We start from the raw sequence: 16,469 nt of genomic DNA, 5'->3' as shown, positions 1-16,469 counted from the left end.
GGTCACCCATTTTTTGCTGCTCTCTCCGGTAAGGTGTCCTTGCTGCTTTTTTTCACTCCTTTTACCTTACGCTCCTCTGAATGTACCTGAATGTACCTGAAGTCACCCGAATTTACCCGATGTTGCAGCTGTATTCTCGTGAATTATGCACCTCTTATCAAGCTGTATGTAGTTTTGCGACTAGTTAACTAGTAAGAAGAAAAAGGAAAAACGTACGCAATGGTGTGGCAACAAGATCGAGCGGAAATGATTCTATTGCGCCAACAATCTATGCAAGATGGACTGTATGTGGTCTATCATCATCAGACATATGGCGGAGGGTGCTGATATCTTCATCAGTGGTATCGCGGATCATATTGCCTGCGCTCCGTGAATCAGTTACTACTTGACTGGCGTGGAATACCTAAGGACTGCTAATTATATGAAGTATATATAATCGTAATGAAGCAAGATATTGCGGCTCGATAGAGCATCCACCAACCAATTTATTTTAATATGGATACTATGAAGATGGTGCACTTTATTTGAAGAAAAATAGAAGCACCAACTGCTTTCTAAAATTAGGTATATTGAGAGATCCTTATTGACTAATTGGCTTGTTTCAGAGGGATTTCAATATTCTTTCCGGAATATTAGTTATTATATATAAGGAAAACTGGGAAGCAAAATGTCAGGGGGTTTGTGAAGTTAAAATTGAAGTATCTATTTAAGGTTATATATAAGAAACACTATACAATCATCATAACAACTATATACTCGTCTAACTACATAGGTTGGTAGTTCGGCAGTTGATTGATGCAGAAAGTGAGGCACCAGAGGGAAGTAGAGAGTTGACTACCTACTCAATAGCCAATTACTCTGTACAGGACGTGCTGATGAAGTCCGCAGTGATGCTTGATTAATCTTTATCAGGTATCTATTCCAGCTGAAGTATTCGAGGGTGCTCCCTCTTAATCTTGATTTTTCTCTGTGATATTTACTTCATGTGGTATCTTATGACAGACACGCAATGATCGCAGCAATCGCAGCCAGCGTTCCATCCGGGTCCCGAACACAGACAGTCTTTAGACCAATCTCCTTAGCTGGATAATCATTGCCTCCTGGGAATATCGCATCGCCAATAAACATCATCTCCTCGAGGGGAATATTGCTTGCATCACGGAGCCTTTTCAAGCCGTACCCTTTATTAACACCCTTCTGTGTAATATCAATTGATGTTGCACCACCCATGTTAATAGAGACATCAGGTAAACGGGTCCGTAAATCAGCTTGAATAATCTTGCGCTTAGCAAAGTCTGGATCCCAGATCTCTTTAGCGTGGATAGGTGCTTCTTGTCCCAACGCTGAGAAGGTGATCTGGCTACCGCGGTCTTCAATACGATCTCCCCAAGTCTGCTCAGGTTTGAAGTCGGTTGCTTCCAGGGCTTGGTCGAAGGCTATTAGGATCTGCCGTTTCACTCCATCGTTGAAGAGTTCTGCATACACTGCCTTCCAAGCTCCATCCTGGTACTTATACAACTTTGTGCCAGTCGTTGGCATAAGCCAAAGTTTTGAAAGATCTGCGCGTGCTGGCAGGCGGTTAACCACCTGTTTTTGAAATTGTGGCCAGTCACCACCTGAGATAACGGCTACATGAGCCACCCCCAGTAGGTCAGCGAGAGCCTCGCCCATGGTATCCAGTAGCGGCTGCTTACTTATGGCAAGAGTGCCGTCAAGGTCGAATGCAACGAGGGAGATCATATTGCTTTGCCTGTCAGAGATGGAAAAGGATCAGTATGCAGTAGAGTCAGTAGGATATAAATAAAGTACCTGATGGAGATTTACAGGCTGGCCCTGGTGTTGGCTGGATGTAAGACTTGATAAATTGACACGACTGTATCATATCAGGAGAAGAAGACGAAGAGAAAGGGGGAAAGCAGGCAGATCAGTGAGGGGAACCTGGGTCTTTTATGCAAGCCAGTTAACTAACCAACTACTTAACCCTGGTGTATCCGTACCTGGAGCTATTGGAGAACAATTAACTATATCTGTTGGATCCGCCAAAGGCCCAACAAGTATAAGTCCTGGAAACATACCACGGGGGTTAATCTATTTCTCTCCCCTCTAACTACAGAGTACATGAGGCTATATTAGTCTCTACTTAACTATGATTTTATATCCTCCTGGAAGTGTTTCGTAGGTCAAGGGATTTGTATAGAAATAATATATCAAGTATCCAACATCAAATTCCGTGCAAGTAACGAGTTAACTGGTTATTTGAATAATTTGAGATTAATATACATTGCCAGATAGCCAGAGACTCAATCACAATGAAGCAGCGAACGATTTAAACAAAACTGACCGTATCAGAAGCCTAGTAGTGAGTATAACAATCCGTTGAATAGCAAGCGTCTTATGTCTCGGTGCATCATTTGCTCCCTTATTGATATGAGGAACAGGTACGTTCGGTTGAGACGATCCACTTGGTTAGATCTCGAGTTGTGAGAATGACATTGGCATTCGGATAGGCGTCTACCAATTCGTCTGCAAAGCATATACATGGTACATCTGTAACGGCCTTTTCAAGCAATCGTTATACGTTAGCGTCTAGACCCGCACTAACTAATCTCTGTGACTAGTTAGGTAACCTACACTGTAGTTCCTTAGTACCATATCAAGCCCCTCCTTTCCGTACGTTTCCCATTGCCGTGCATCTAGCACATAAGTTCTACTCGAGAAGTCCCGCCAGCGCTCAGGATACAGGAAACGGCCATGCTTTGCACCACTTCGCTCTTCTTTCTTCGTCTGATCCAGCCATACGCTGCAAGAAAGCGTCTCGCGAGGCAATAACTTGCTGCTTCCTAGCCTCGTAGTCGTCATGGCTCACAAACCCATCCCAGCCACTATATGCGCCCAAAGATTGAGCGACATCATCCATCAATTCGACACCTTTTTTCCATTTCTCTTGATCTATCTGTTGCTTAGTCCTCTCCGCATCTGTGAAAGTAATAGGACAGGGGATAACTGGATCTCCAATGGCATCCCGTCCCACTATTTCGCCCCATCTGTCAACGGCTTGCATTAGGTAGCCAAGTACAACAGGCTCTCCATCGGTAAAAAGTGATCCAGCAAGACCTGTCAGCCGACTCACCAACGTATCACGACCATGTAATGCTGACCCTGCGGCTCGGCATTGCCGCAGCAACTCAATTTCATAGAGGACGTATAGTGCTTGCTCATCCCTGAGCTTCTTCGCATTCAGTTTCTCCTCAGGTTGCAAATCGTCGAAGTTTTCTGGCAAGGAAGGGAACTTAAGCCTTTCTGGGATAGGGCCATCGAAATCTAGAAATGCAGGCCGACGAGCCTGTAGGAAGAGGGGCGCAATATGAACTGCCTGCCAGTCAATCAAGCATGTTATCTTGGTTGGATCTTGCGGGTCAACGAAGATATTGTCTGTGTGGAGGTCAGGGTGCCATGGGACACCTTCATGGGTCTCTTTGTTTTTGGGGAGAGTGTATTTTGATATAGACAAATATAGATCCAATGCACGGAGCTTTGCACTTTGTGATGGTTGATAGAGACCAGGGCCATTGAAAATTCCCTGGAGCCTTGGGGAGGCGCCTAGAGAAGTGATTGATACACGCTCCCTCTTTGCATTGGCAGCAATGTAATCCTCTACCGAGAACCCTGTCTAGAGTTAGCAAAGAGAAAAAGTGATATATCCGGTATGCCCAAAAACTTACATGGCCCGCGATCTAGTGCTAATGAGTGTCTTCCGTCATCAAAGTATTTTCGGTTATTGGTAGGGCCAACAGTGAATCCACTTTCTGTAAAGCCTTCTGTAGTATCGCAATCGGAATAGTACAAGCTGCCGTATGCAGAAAACGGGTTCAACGCAAGAGACTTTTCAAACAGTACAATATTTTCCACAATTTTCGACTTTTGGATAACGTTCATATTATCCCAGAACTTAGAGAGCTGAGCTCCAGGAGCTTTCTCCATGATAATGTATTCCGCACCGACTTTGCTTTTGCTAGCATCTGAACACCACGAGTATACTTTTGGTGCGGGTATATGTAATCTATTCCTGACCTACAGTAGACAGAGCAAGTTAGTCTTGACTCTGGATTGAGGGATGAGTGTTAAGTCGAATAAGTACTCACAAAGTCCATCGTTGCCACCTCGCTGGAGGTCACGAAGTGCGAACGCCCAGCATTGGGGTTTGGTATCTTTGCAATTACTTCTTTTCCATCATCCATCGTAAGTAGCAGGACTTTGTTGAAGTTTCCTTCTGTCAATTTTGCGATATCTGTGCATGAACAAGAGCCGACAGAGTCTGCTGCCACCTGGCAAAGAGCTGCAACATCGAACTTCACATAGCGAGCTGCCAACTGTTCTTCTTCGCCCCAAAGCCATCTCCCTGAAGTATATTGGAAAAGCAGGTCATGATTTTGATTTCCTTGGTTATTTGCTGTCATTTGAGGTTGTGTATCGAGAGTTGAAGAGGTACGCATGAAGAGTTTTCGTGTTATTTTGACTGGTGCGGCATATGAGGCAAGGGCACTGTCCAATAATTTACTCCGTCGGAAGATATTCATGGCAGATATTTCTAGCAATAAGCTCACAACACATTCGATCCGGAGTGCTGGTTGATTTGGTCCATACTGGTTGTCTTCCTCCACAAAGGTGAGAAAGATAGTTAACTAACCAGGAGGAAACTTTTTTTATTTTAAACCTATCAGGTACTCCGTAGATCCATTGACTAATGGTTTTGTATCACGTGATGAAAGCTAGTTAATGGAACTCTGGATTGGATTGGATGGGGCCCCAGAGCGGTGGTTGGATGGATCGAGTCAGTGGATACCGGATCCGGCCCGGAGACGGGATCGGGCAGTGCTCAGGTCCATCCATTAGGTAGGTACTTCCAATACAGCTTAGCACGGTTCAATCTCGCTACCATAGGCTTATAAGTGTTCATATCCAGAATCCTGGGTCAATATGTAGAATCTCCGTGTTATTATATGAACGAAGATGTTGCCATCTCTACTGGTATGCCATGGGCAAGCATGGAATAGGAGTATCTCGGTTACCCCATGGGACAAAAGACTTGACTTCCAGCCAAGGCAAATCTACCGAGCATCTCCGCATCTGTTGATAGAGCTAAGAGACATCCCCTGTCAACAGTAGTGGCAATACACTGGCCATCGAGAGATAAAGTTGAAAGATTGAAGATGCATATGCATTCAAGCGCTGTCTCCCTGCGACTGGGAGAGAAACTAAATCATGCAGGACTCCCGGGAGATGGCCTAGTCAGGACACTTCCCCGAGCCTCTGCTGCTGTTTTCACGGTGGCCTCGTATGATATCAATGAATCAGTTTGTCATGTTATTTCGTCGATTGGACACCTCGATCCGGGCATATTTCTTTTCTCCAGACTTCAGTCTGTTGTTTCCAGTCCATATTCGGACACAAGACGGGAAACATTCAAGTATTGACGTCACGACCGCGGTTATCCCCAGATTTTTGTCCTTTCTCGAATTTCATCTCAATCGTGGACATGGATGGATAGACAACGATGAAAGCGTGGGGTTGTCCTTGGACGGCTATGCCTGACTATTTTGCTCGTTGAAGGGAGATCCAGTGTTAAGAAGTGTTGCAGTTGGCGCTGGGATGGATCACCCCTTGAGGGCTTTGAAGAGGGATCATCGGCCGTGCCGCCATATCCTGGCTTTTCACGGCCTGAAATGCTGATAGTACAGAGGTGTCTCCCATGATAAAAGCATAGGTACTCTGTAGCCAACGTGAAGCCGATAAGACTGCTCATTTATAGCCTTGTGTCGGCTGAGATGGAGCCAGGGAGATGACGGGCTGATCACCAACCCCGTCCTCGATACATCCCATCTTCTCGGGATGGCAGCTCTTCTCGGCCTGTGAAAGAGGCTCCCGGGCTTGTTTCGATCGGCATATCTTTAATTAGAATAAGACTTGCTTTCGGTATAACTGTCCAGTGATATAAAGTCGAGATATCAACTTGCAGGCATTCCTGTGCCCATTATGCAGGCCTGGCATGACACTCTCTCGGTACCAACACGCGGAGCCATCTCAGGATCTCGAGACACCCAAGGCCGAACTGAGCCTACCACCCACAGCAGTCTCAGCCAAGTGTTTACTGTCTTCAGTTCGTCTTCTCGGGCGTGTTCGAGGGCGTTTCAGCTTCAGGGGCCGCGCTTGGCCTGCTGGCCATCCTTGCGGCTCCAGCAGCCAACGGACACCAACCAACATCTCAGCTCGAGTCGAGGGGACACATGAGATCGACAGCCCAGCGTCTCGCTTCTGCCTTCACTCTTTTGCTTCCTCTTCCCTCTGTGCGAGGGTTCCTGGTCCTCTGCCAGGGTGATGCTTGCAGGAGCCAACTCGCATTCAACTCTGTTTGGTGGAGGATCTGTGGCTGGTGAGCCAGGCTGGGCCTAACCAGCTAGTTATCGACTGACGTACAGCTATTGCTGCCTTGGACACGGATGGGCATAAAAGATGCTGGTACAATGATGTTGATGCCAAAGGTCTCTGTCGGAAGAGGCGGAATTGTCTGGATAGCAACAACTAACTGATATCGAGACACTGACGATGGTTTCGTACAAAGAGGTTCAGGCGTCCAACGCGCGCATCAGCGAGTCGACGGCACCGCAAGTCGCTGTCTTCGCGGGAGGCACCTCAGGCATCGGACAATACACAGTCAAGGCCCTGGTAGGCACCGGGGCCAGCATGCGGATCTACCTAGTCGGCCGCAAGAGCTCTGAGGAGCGCATGAAGACCTTCATCCAAGAGCTGCAGGCCATCAACCCCAGGGCTGAGATCGTCTGGACCGAAGGCGAGATCTCTCTACTAGCAGAGACCAGGCGAGTATGTAATGTTATCAAGAGCAAGGAGTCCCGTGTCGATCTACTATTCCTTACGGCAGGATACGCTCCCTTTGCTGGACGCAAGGAGACGGCAGAGGGCATAGAAACCTCCCAGAGCCTGGAGTACTACTCCCGCATACTATTTGCTCTCCATCTCCTCCCTCTGCTAGACAAGGCCGAGGCACCGCGGGTCATCAGCGTCATGGCCGGGGGCCTAGAGAAGACGAGCATCGACCTGGATGACCTCGATCTCAGGAAGCCTGGCAACTTTGGCAGTATCAAGGCCCAGATGCAGTACGGGACAATGAACAGCATGGGCTGGGAGAAGCTCGCTCAGGCCAATCCCAACGTTACCTTCATCCACTCCTGGCCCGGATGGGTCAATACGGGGAATGTGAGGAGAGGGTGGGATCCCAACTCAATCATGGGCTGGGTCATCAGGCTTTTCCTGGAGACTCTTCTCGGAGTATTCAGCTTCAGTGACGAAGAGGCTGGACAGAGACACTTGTTCCAGTGTACCAGCGCAGTTTTTGGCGGTCGTGGTGTTCCGTGGGATGGAAAGCCAGGCATCAACTCGCTGGAAAAGGAGGAAAATGGCCTGTTTCTGGTCAACTACAAGTGTGATTGTACCCCGAATGCAAAGAACATGAAAATACTACGGTACTCGGCTCTGGAGAGGGTGTGGAATCATACTCAGGAAGTTCTTCAACCCTATTTGTAGAACCTCCTCCTAATTCTTTTCATGTGAGTGAATAATATACATACTCCGGAGCATACTACTGTCGATTTTCTGGATGCGTATAGGGACCCCGGTTTTTGAGAAGACAGGCCAAATCATCTGACAATATATTTATAGTACTCCGTAAGACGAGGTCCAAATAGGCTTGTTTTCCTTTTCCCATCCAAGCACATCCGGGGGGTATGAAAGGCTGTACTTATGGAGATACCAAGTCCAGAATATGATATCAAGTATATTCCTTAGCCACACCGTGTCAGCCACTGTCCTCAACCCTGTAAACTTACACTGGTGAGTTGTCAGTGAAGGTTGCATGAAGATATGCCGAAATATAGAGATGTTGTTTACCCGCTGGACGACCCCTTGTCCGGGGAACAGGCTCACCAACGTCTCTCCCCATATTGAATCCACCACAAATTCCACCATTGCTTCTCTCTCGCTATATATTATTTTAACTATTTATTAACTATTCATTTGCAGCGGAATGCTAACCCCACGATTTTGAAGTGGAGAACAACCACACTATGATACAGACCCTTGCCGTGGCTATCACCGGCTTCATGTCCCGAAATACGACCTCTTGTACTCACAATCCTCGCCCTGATCCTTAAACCTCGTCTCTCCGTGGAAGGATCTGCATGAACCATGGTGCTTGAAGCCGACATGGGACACGGTCGGCCGGAAACATACGGCGCGCTGCCCCAGAGTCAGGCAATGCAACGGGATTGGGAGCCTTTCCTTCAGGAGCATACTCCAGGTCCCTTCAAACCCCCAATCTGCCTCGGAATACCATGCGACTTTCTGGGGCGTGGAGATGATCAAAGCATGGGAGATGATCAAGGGAGATCAACATATATAAACTCCAGCTGATCCCCTTCCCAGGAAAGAGGTTGGGATGATACCCAAGGAGTGTGAATTCTGGAAGAGCAGATTCTCAAGCTCACAGCTCCTCTTTATATATATACTCCTCTGATCAACATGCACGGCCTCTTGCTTGCCGCCGGGCTTCTCAGCCTGCCTCTCCATGTGCTCGCACACCCCCAGCCCTCGACGAGCACCAGTCTCGCTGGCCGAGCTGGAGCTGTCGACCTGAATGAGTTCCGTATTGCCCACAGATCCAGCTACACCAGCCACGATGAGATGAAGAAGCTGCCCAGCATTGCTTCTTTCCGTCAGGGAACCTATCTTGAGGTTGCCACTGAGCTGGTTAAGCAGACCATACCAAACATGGAGTTCCGTCTCGTCGATGACCACTACGTTGGTGACTCTGGTATTGGCCACGTCCGTTTCCGTCAGACCATGCACGGCATTGATATCGACAACTCTGACTTCAACGTCAACGTAAGTTACGAGCCTCTATTCCAAAATCATGCAAATCATACCTTCGTTATGGTCTGAAACTTACCCTGTGTTCATACTAGGTTGGCAAAGATGGCAAAGTCCTCTCCCACGGAAACTCTTTCTACACCGGCCCAGCTCCCTCCTCCAACCCAATGGTCAAGCGAGACTTCATTGACCCAATGCAGGCACTTCACGGTGTCCGCAAGGCTCTCAACCTTCCAATCAAGGCTGATGGAGCCCACGTTGAGGACATGAGCGAGCACAAGGTCATGTTCAAGGGTACCTCTGGTGCTCTCTCTGACCCCACCGCTAAGCTTTGCTATATGGCCAAGGAAGATGGTTCTTTGGCTCTGACCTGGAGAGTTGAAACCGATATTGGTGACAACTGGCTCCTCTCTTATATGGATGCAAAGGAATCCTCCAAGGTTCACAACGTAGTCGACTACGTTGCTCATGCTACCTTCCAGGTCTAGTGCGTATATCCTTATTCTCACTCTGCTTTCATATAAATACGGAAAAAAAAAAAAAAGCTAACATCTACCCAGCAAATGGGGCCTTGCTGACCCAACTGAGGGCAAGCGTGAAATTCTCACCAACCCATGGAACTTGAAGACTTCCCCCCTGACCTGGCTTTCCGATGGACAGAACAACTTCACTGCCACAAGGGGCAACAACGCTATCGCCCAGTACAACCCAGACGGAGGCAATGACTATGAGAACAACTACAGACCAAGCCCAAAGAACTTGAAGTTCGAGTACCCCTACTCACCAGACATGAACCCACCCAAGACCTACATTGATGCCTCTGTGACCGAGCTCTTCTACACCTCTAACGTCTGCCATGACTTGTACTACATGCTCGGTTTTAACGAAAAGGCCGGAAACTTCCAGGTCAACAACCGTGGTCAAGGCGGCAAGGGCAATGACTTTGTCATCTTGAACGCCCAGGACGGTTCTGGCACCAACAACGCCAACTTTGCTACTCCCCCTGATGGCCAGCCCGGCCGTATGCGTGCCTACATCTGGACCCGCGCCAACCCACCTCGTGATGCTTCCTTCGAGGCTGGAACCATCATCCACGAATACACCCACGGTCGTAAGTATACCGAGTGCATCTAGATATCCTTTCCACACTAACTCTGCTTACAGTCTCCAACCGTCTCTGCGGTGGTCCTGCCAACTCCCGATGCTTGAACGCCATTGAGTCCGGTGGTATGGGAGAAGGATGGGGTGACTTCTACGCCACTGCTGTCCGGCTAAAGCCCAATGATACCCGCAAGACCAACTACGTTAAGGGAGGATGGGTGAACAACAGCCCCAAGGGTGTCCGCATGTACCCATACTCCACTGACATGAACGTCAACCCTCTCGTTTACACCTCCAACAACAAACTCAACGAGGTCCACGCCATCGGTACCGTCTGGTGCACCATGCTCTACGAAGTCCTCTGGAACCTCATTGACAAGCACGGCAAGAATGATGGCCCAGTCCCAATCTTCGAGAACGGCGTTCCAAATGACGGCAAGTATCTTGCAATGAAGATTGTCATGGATGGCATGGCTATGTAAGTGTTTGAGAATTTCCCCCGTCTCTTCGAACTTCCCCCCCCCTGGTTCGCTGCATGTCATGTTTCAAAGTAACTAACGGCTTAATTTTAGTCAACCCTGCAACCCCAACTTCGTCCAGGCTCGTGATGCCATCCTCGATGCCGACATGAACCTCACCAAGGGTGCCAACAAGTGTGAGATCTGGAAGGGATTCGCTAAGCGTGGTCTCGGTGTCGGTGCTAAGTTCGATCCAAAGAACCGCACTGGTAGCACCCAGGTTCCAAACGAGTGTAAGTAGATGAATGTGTAAGAAAGGGGAGAAGCGAGTGTTCCGACAGGTTTTTGACAAGCCACTTTGAACTTCAAATGTACATATTTTTTTCCAAGGTACATACATATGGAATGAATTTTACGTCTTCATATTTTCTCTATTAATATTACTATTATTATTATTATTTCCGTCGCCCTTCCGTTACATTTCGACAGCTAGTCGCCCTTGGCAGCGTAGAGACGGAACGGCACAGCTGGAATATAAGTGCTTAACTCCGGCCGTAGATAGCGTCCATTGGTGGAACTGGCATGAGATTATTGCCAACTCCAAGGCACCCTCACTTCCGTCTCTAAAATGAGAAGGGAGGGTTTATTTAAGTATTATTGAATTCATAATTGATGCAATCCTGACGTGGTCACGACAAAGGCCGCTTCTATATAACTAAGTAGCATATAAATCCTAAGACAAAAGCTCATTTGCAAAAGATTAGCATGGCTCCCTTGAACCCTAGATACGATGCAAGAACAAAAAGGTCATGAGAAGCGAAGAATTTTTCCCATGTCGACATCATCCCCAGTTACTTGCTTATATCTGAAGGGCCTGGACTGCCATGCCTGCATTTCACATTTACCAGCGCATACCACACAAACGTAGAATATTCGATGCCCTGTTCTTCTGTGGAGGCCCTTCGTTTAAATCCTTTGCTCACCAATCACTGGCCTGTTAGCGGCTGGGCAGGTCACTGGGGATGGAGACACGGCGTGGTTGACGTCGAGTATGCCGCCCCAGAGACAAGTTCAAAGTCGAAGGATGCCAATGTATAACCGAGGTGATCCTACAGTAAAGCTCTTCGTCATCAAGACGAGGTGAAGTTCATGAGATGGCATGGCTTAGACCTCTAGCATTCTCCATCAGACTGGACATCCGTCTTAAATCGACCAGATAGGTGAATATGCAAGGCGACCGCGACCACAGCGCGCCCTTGTTGGATTTCCCCGCAATGTCAATCTGGGCACCGTCGACATGGGCTCTAGTCGGTTATATCCTTGACAATATGCCATCTGCGCCCTTGGACTATGGCATTGACATCCAGCATGGCGTGGCTCATGGGAGGTAAACAGCTGAGTCTCTCACTCTTTTCACCAAGTTAGCACAAACTTCGACCTGAAAACGGGTACCTGTCCCGCAGCTCACCCAACCTTCATCGCCTCAAGGCCTATCATCTTCTTCATCCTCGCCTTTTGTCGTCGTCTTTTCTATCCGTCGATGTACGTCGCCGTCGAACTGGATTTCTTTTGCCATGCAGGAACGAAATCGGATCAGCGCGCTTAGTCAGCAAACATCTCGATGTTACTGCGGATCCCAGGAAGAAGCAAAGAAGAAGCAAAGAAGAAAACTCCGGGGAAGAAATGCGAGCAAAGGCCAGGGATGGGATCTGCATGCCTGGCTGGCTGTCCACTAACTAGCTTGGAGGGGGAGAGCAGCTAGCGATTGCCCAGAGACTCCGGATTATGCACCTCAGGCAACGATGTGATGGCTGGCTGGACGGTTGGACGGCCTGGTATAAAATGCGCGGGTTCGCCCCCGTATGAGGCGCAGAATGCTAGACACAGGTTTGCGAACAGGAGAACGGCTTAGGAACAGAGAAGAAGAGCCATTGACACGATGGTGGCCTACCACTTGCTGACTCTGATCTCCCTGGGGCTGGGATCCCACTGTGCGAGTGCCCTGCAATATGGCTACAACCAGCTCTCTACACACAAGGACTCTGCTGTAGTCGCAGGGGCGTTTCCTGCGATAAATGGGACACATCTGCAGTCTCCTGCCTTTACCTCTCCGGGTACTGTGCCCAGAGGTTTCTCTGATGGCACATCTGGACCGACCAGAGACGAGACCATGGGTGAGTTTTGTTTAACGCTGCTCGTTTCGCCGATAGTTCAACTGCTAATGGGTATCAGAGGGCTTCATGCGTCGCCTGGCAAGGTCGAACAGCTGGATGGCCTACCACGAGGCTGATTTCAAGTCTGAAGAGGGCCGCAAGTTTCCCTATATGTATCTCTCAGCGAGCAACTCTTCCGTCGAGAACCCTTCTAGCCGCAAGTTGCGAGTTTGGCTCCAGGGAGGTGTACACGGTAACGAACCTGCGGGCGACCAGTCCATGCTTGCGCTCCTCGGTGACTTGGCTGCAAATCAGAAATGGGCTGCCAAACTCCTGGAGAAGATGGACATCCTAGTGCTGCCTCGTTACAACCCTGATGGTGTCTTCTACTTCCAGCGCTACCTAGCCACTAACTTTGATCCCAACCGTGACCATATCAAGCTTGCCAGGCAACAAACCAGAGACATCAAGGAGCTCTTCGCCAGATTCAGCCCACACATTGCGACTGACATGCACGAGTTCACTGCAGGTCGAACATTCGGTCCGAAAAGGGACATTATCTATGCTGCTGATGCTCTATTCAGCGCAGCAAAGAACCTAAATATCGATGAAGGCATCCGCCAGCTGTCAGAGGAACTATTCGCCAAGCGTATGGGCAAGGATATTGAGGCTGCTGGTCTCCGCTGGGACCCATACATCACTCTGGGAGAATCCTCAAGCTCGAAGCTCCTTCTCCTTGAGGCTGGTACTGACGCTAAGATCGGAAGAAACGCTATGGGGCTGTCCCAGTGTGTTGTCTTCCTCTGCGAGACCAGAGGCATTGGTATTGCCGGTCAGCATTTCGAACGCCGAACTCTCAGTGGATTGGTCATGGCTAAGAGCATCTTGCAAACGGCCGTCGACAACTTCGATGAAGTCTACAATACCATCGAAAGGGGCATTAGGCGCTTCACTAATAGCAGAAACGACATCGTGCTCTCTGACAAATCTCCGGTAATGGAAAGGACTTTTGGCATGCTCAACATAACCGATGCTTCTCTATTTGACTATCCTATCGACTTCGCCACGTAAGTCTTTCCCCCTGAATGGATGAATTTATATAATTCCTAGACTAACAAACCCAGAACTACCCCTGCGGAAGCTGTTTTGACCCGCAGCCGCCCAAGGGCATACCTTATCCCTCCTTCATGGCCAGATATCGTCAAGCGCCTGGAAGTATTCGGAGTCAAGGCTGACAAGCTCCCCTACAGCTATGTCGGACCAGTAGAGGCGTTGAACGTTACTTCTGTTACCTTCGACAAGGAATACTACGAAGGCGTCGTCACCACTACCGTAGAGACAAAACTAGTTGAGCGTAACATCAGGCTTCCAGCAGGCTCGTATTTGGTCAAGACAAACCAGAAGAACGCTGCTCTTGCATTTGTTTCTTTGGAGGTAAGGACCCTTTACCCATTTTGATCATGGAATTTTACTGATCATTCATGAATAATAATAGCCCGAGAACATGGACTCATTTGCGTCATTCGGTATCATTCCAGTCAGAACTGGTGATCAATATCCTATTTTCAGGTTAAAGTGAATTATACATTGATATACTCTACTAGAGGTTGGTAAGGATAAATCCTATCATATAGTCCCATCATATCAGTATATAAAATATAAGTTGAATCTCGTCATTAACTCTCATCTAAATAAACCAAGTCGTAACCCCACTGCTGGATCTCTATTAAGTCTATCTATCTTCTTCATCAGCCCAAAAGTTATCATAAGAATATTCAACGCTAAGATCAACAAAGCGAGTGTACTTTCCACCAGGAGCATCCCCAATGGCTTTGAACTCCTCGTCTGTTAGTTCGACTCGCTGGAAATTACTCGTGATTCGTGACTTTGTGAAGGATTTTGGAATTACTGAATACCCCCGCCTCAAACCCCATGCAATGAGAATTTGTCCAATGTCACAACCCTTTCTGGTAGCTATATCTCGAAGCGCCTGTTGACCACGAGCCTTCTCTGCTTCTCCACATGTAAGAACCTGGGATCCTAGAGGTGAATATGCCACAGGAAGGATACCATGGTCGAAGCAGAACTGAACAACCTTGGTGTTTGGGAAGAAAGGGTGAATCTCAATCTGGTTGGTAGCCGGTGGTATAGATGCAAACTTCAGCAGAGACCGTAGCCGAGAGACAGACCAGTTTGAAACACCAATTGCCCGTGTAAGGCCATCTCGAGCAACCTTCTCCATTGCACGCCAGGTAGGCTCGGGGTTTTCTGTGAGTTCCCTCTTGACAATGTACTAGGTGGTCATCGTAAGTATGCACTCATACTTTGACAGTCTTATATACACACCTTTCCATCAGCGCCCACAGCTTCCCCTCCTTTTTCATCTTTTACCGTGGCAACTGGATAGTGCAAAAGATACAGGTCGACATAGTCCAGCCTCAGCTTTCGGAGGGACTCCTTTATACTGGCCTCGACATCTTCTGGCTCATGCATATGGTTCCACACCTTGGTGGTGATGAACAGATCTTTACGCTGGACATCGGGGCGAGACTCGAGAAATTCATGTATCGCTTTGCCAACGAGCTCTTCATTAATGTAGAGAGCAGCACAGTCGAGGTGTCTGTATCCGGCATGGAGTGCATGGAGCGTTGCATCGTATGCCTTTTCCGGGTACCTGGGGTCCCATGTCCCAAACCCAAGGCCGGGTATATCGTGCCCCGTATTGAGTTTTAAAATAGGACTGGACATTGGGCTGCAATTGATATCAAAAATAAATAGGTTAATCGCCGGATCGTTGGTGTCGATGCAGTAGATGGAGTAGATGTAAATAGGCGGTGGCGGGGTGGAGGGGGAGAAATAAATCTAAATAGAAACAAAGGTTAAGGTTAAAAAAGGTTAAACTCTTTCGTACGTCTTGAATAAAGCTCGAAGTTAGAAAAAAAGCGGAAAACGCGATATATTCACCAATGCTACTTATCTATAAGGGGTTATTGAAGCCGGCATCAAGTATTTGCAGTCTCCTACCCGTTTAATTTGGGGAAGGAATGATGACACCAGTCAAGTAGTTAACTACGTTAACTAGATACTTAACTAGTTAGAACAATCCTTCTTCGGGTAGAAAATGTAATTTCATTCCTTGATTTATGTCAGCCAAATTGGATGAATTAGTTCAAGACTTTTCTGGAAAGCTAGCAAGTTAATGCTGTTACCTAAAGTTACCTAGATAGGTGCAACTCGGACGGCTTGTCCCCGGGTCGATCCACGACCTCAGACAACGGGCAGACCAGGCACCTGCTTAGGTAACTAACTAATGAGGGGCCAGAGGTTGGATCCCCTTCAAGTGAGCTATGATTGGCTCATACTGTATTATGTAATTATAGAGGTCGGTTCCCCGCCCCCACTACTACCCACAACCTTCTCAGGAAACCAAATTTTGTCACTTTACAACAACTGCGGCTGATTTCTCCCAAACAACCACTCTCCCATCCTCTCATAACTTGCCGCTGTCAAGTTAATATGGCTTCTCTCATTGCTGCCTGCCAGGCCAATCATGCCATTGCCCTCCCAGGGGTTTTGGCGGCCGGCTACATAAACCATGTCGATCAAAGTGCCCCGATTTCAATTACCTTTGCAGAAGACTCGCAATCCGTCGGTCTAAATAACGAATGCCTCAAACTCTCTTTGAACGACGGGACGTGTGTTTACACTCAAAAAATTGTAGCGTATTTACGAAATACCTACCCGGCTCTGGGTTCTGGCAACAAGGAACTGGTATGCCTTTCCAATTTAATTGCAAAAAAAAAAAAAAAAAAAAAAC

The 16,469-nt window shown here is 48.0% G+C and overlaps 6 protein-coding genes across 6 annotated transcripts; 3 read left to right on the top strand and 3 right to left on the bottom strand.

Moving 5' to 3' along the window:
- Positions 1–993: 993 nt before the first annotated feature.
- TRV_02163 (uncharacterized protein) lies at positions 994–1,740 on the bottom strand (the record flags this gene model as incomplete). Its single annotated transcript, XM_003023654.1, has 1 exon — positions 994–1,740. One exon carries the CDS (start codon positions 1,738–1,740, stop codon positions 994–996), a length of 747 nt encoding a protein of 248 aa, XP_003023700.1.
- Positions 1,741–2,731: 991 nt separating this feature from the next.
- TRV_02162 (uncharacterized protein) lies at positions 2,732–4,577 on the bottom strand (the record flags this gene model as incomplete). Its single annotated transcript, XM_003023653.1, has 3 exons — positions 2,732–3,666; positions 3,723–4,019; positions 4,139–4,577. 3 exons carry the CDS (start codon positions 4,575–4,577, stop codon positions 2,732–2,734), a joined length of 1,671 nt encoding a protein of 556 aa, XP_003023699.1.
- A 2,026-nt stretch (positions 4,578–6,603) lies between these two features.
- Positions 6,604–7,599, top strand: TRV_02161 (short chain dehydrogenase/reductase family protein; the record flags this gene model as incomplete). Its single annotated transcript, XM_003023652.1, has 1 exon — positions 6,604–7,599. The coding sequence occupies one exon, from the start codon at positions 6,604–6,606 to the stop codon at positions 7,597–7,599; it is 996 nt and encodes a 331-aa protein (XP_003023698.1).
- Positions 7,600–8,592: 993 nt separating this feature from the next.
- On the top strand, positions 8,593–10,800 carry TRV_02160 (uncharacterized protein; the record flags this gene model as incomplete). Its single annotated transcript, XM_003023651.1, has 5 exons — positions 8,593–8,955; positions 9,036–9,427; positions 9,501–10,051; positions 10,075–10,519; positions 10,614–10,800. The coding sequence occupies 5 exons, from the start codon at positions 8,593–8,595 to the stop codon at positions 10,798–10,800; spliced, it is 1,938 nt and encodes a 645-aa protein (XP_003023697.1).
- Positions 10,801–12,769: 1,969 nt separating this feature from the next.
- On the top strand, positions 12,770–14,110 carry TRV_02159 (uncharacterized protein; the record flags this gene model as incomplete). The annotated part of the gene is made up of 2 exons (XM_003023650.1): positions 12,770–13,719; positions 13,777–14,110. 2 exons carry the CDS (start codon positions 12,770–12,772, stop codon positions 14,108–14,110), a joined length of 1,284 nt encoding a protein of 427 aa, XP_003023696.1.
- A 274-nt stretch (positions 14,111–14,384) lies between these two features.
- TRV_02158 (uncharacterized protein) lies at positions 14,385–15,514 on the bottom strand (the record flags this gene model as incomplete). Its single annotated transcript, XM_003023649.1, has 2 exons — positions 14,385–14,945; positions 14,999–15,514. Coding segments are annotated over 2 exons (1,077 nt in total), but the record flags the coding sequence as incomplete, so codon positions are not given.
- Positions 15,515–16,469: the final 955 nt, after the last annotated feature.

This window comes from Trichophyton verrucosum, assembly GCF_000151505.1.
Source record: "Trichophyton verrucosum HKI 0517 chromosome Unknown contig00201_1.f1.exp, whole genome shotgun sequence".
In the NCBI taxonomy this organism is placed as follows: Eukaryota; Fungi; Ascomycota; class Eurotiomycetes; order Onygenales; family Arthrodermataceae; genus Trichophyton; species Trichophyton verrucosum.
The sequence above is the reverse complement of the archived record's forward strand: the minus strand, read 5'-3'. Positions and strand labels throughout refer to the sequence as shown.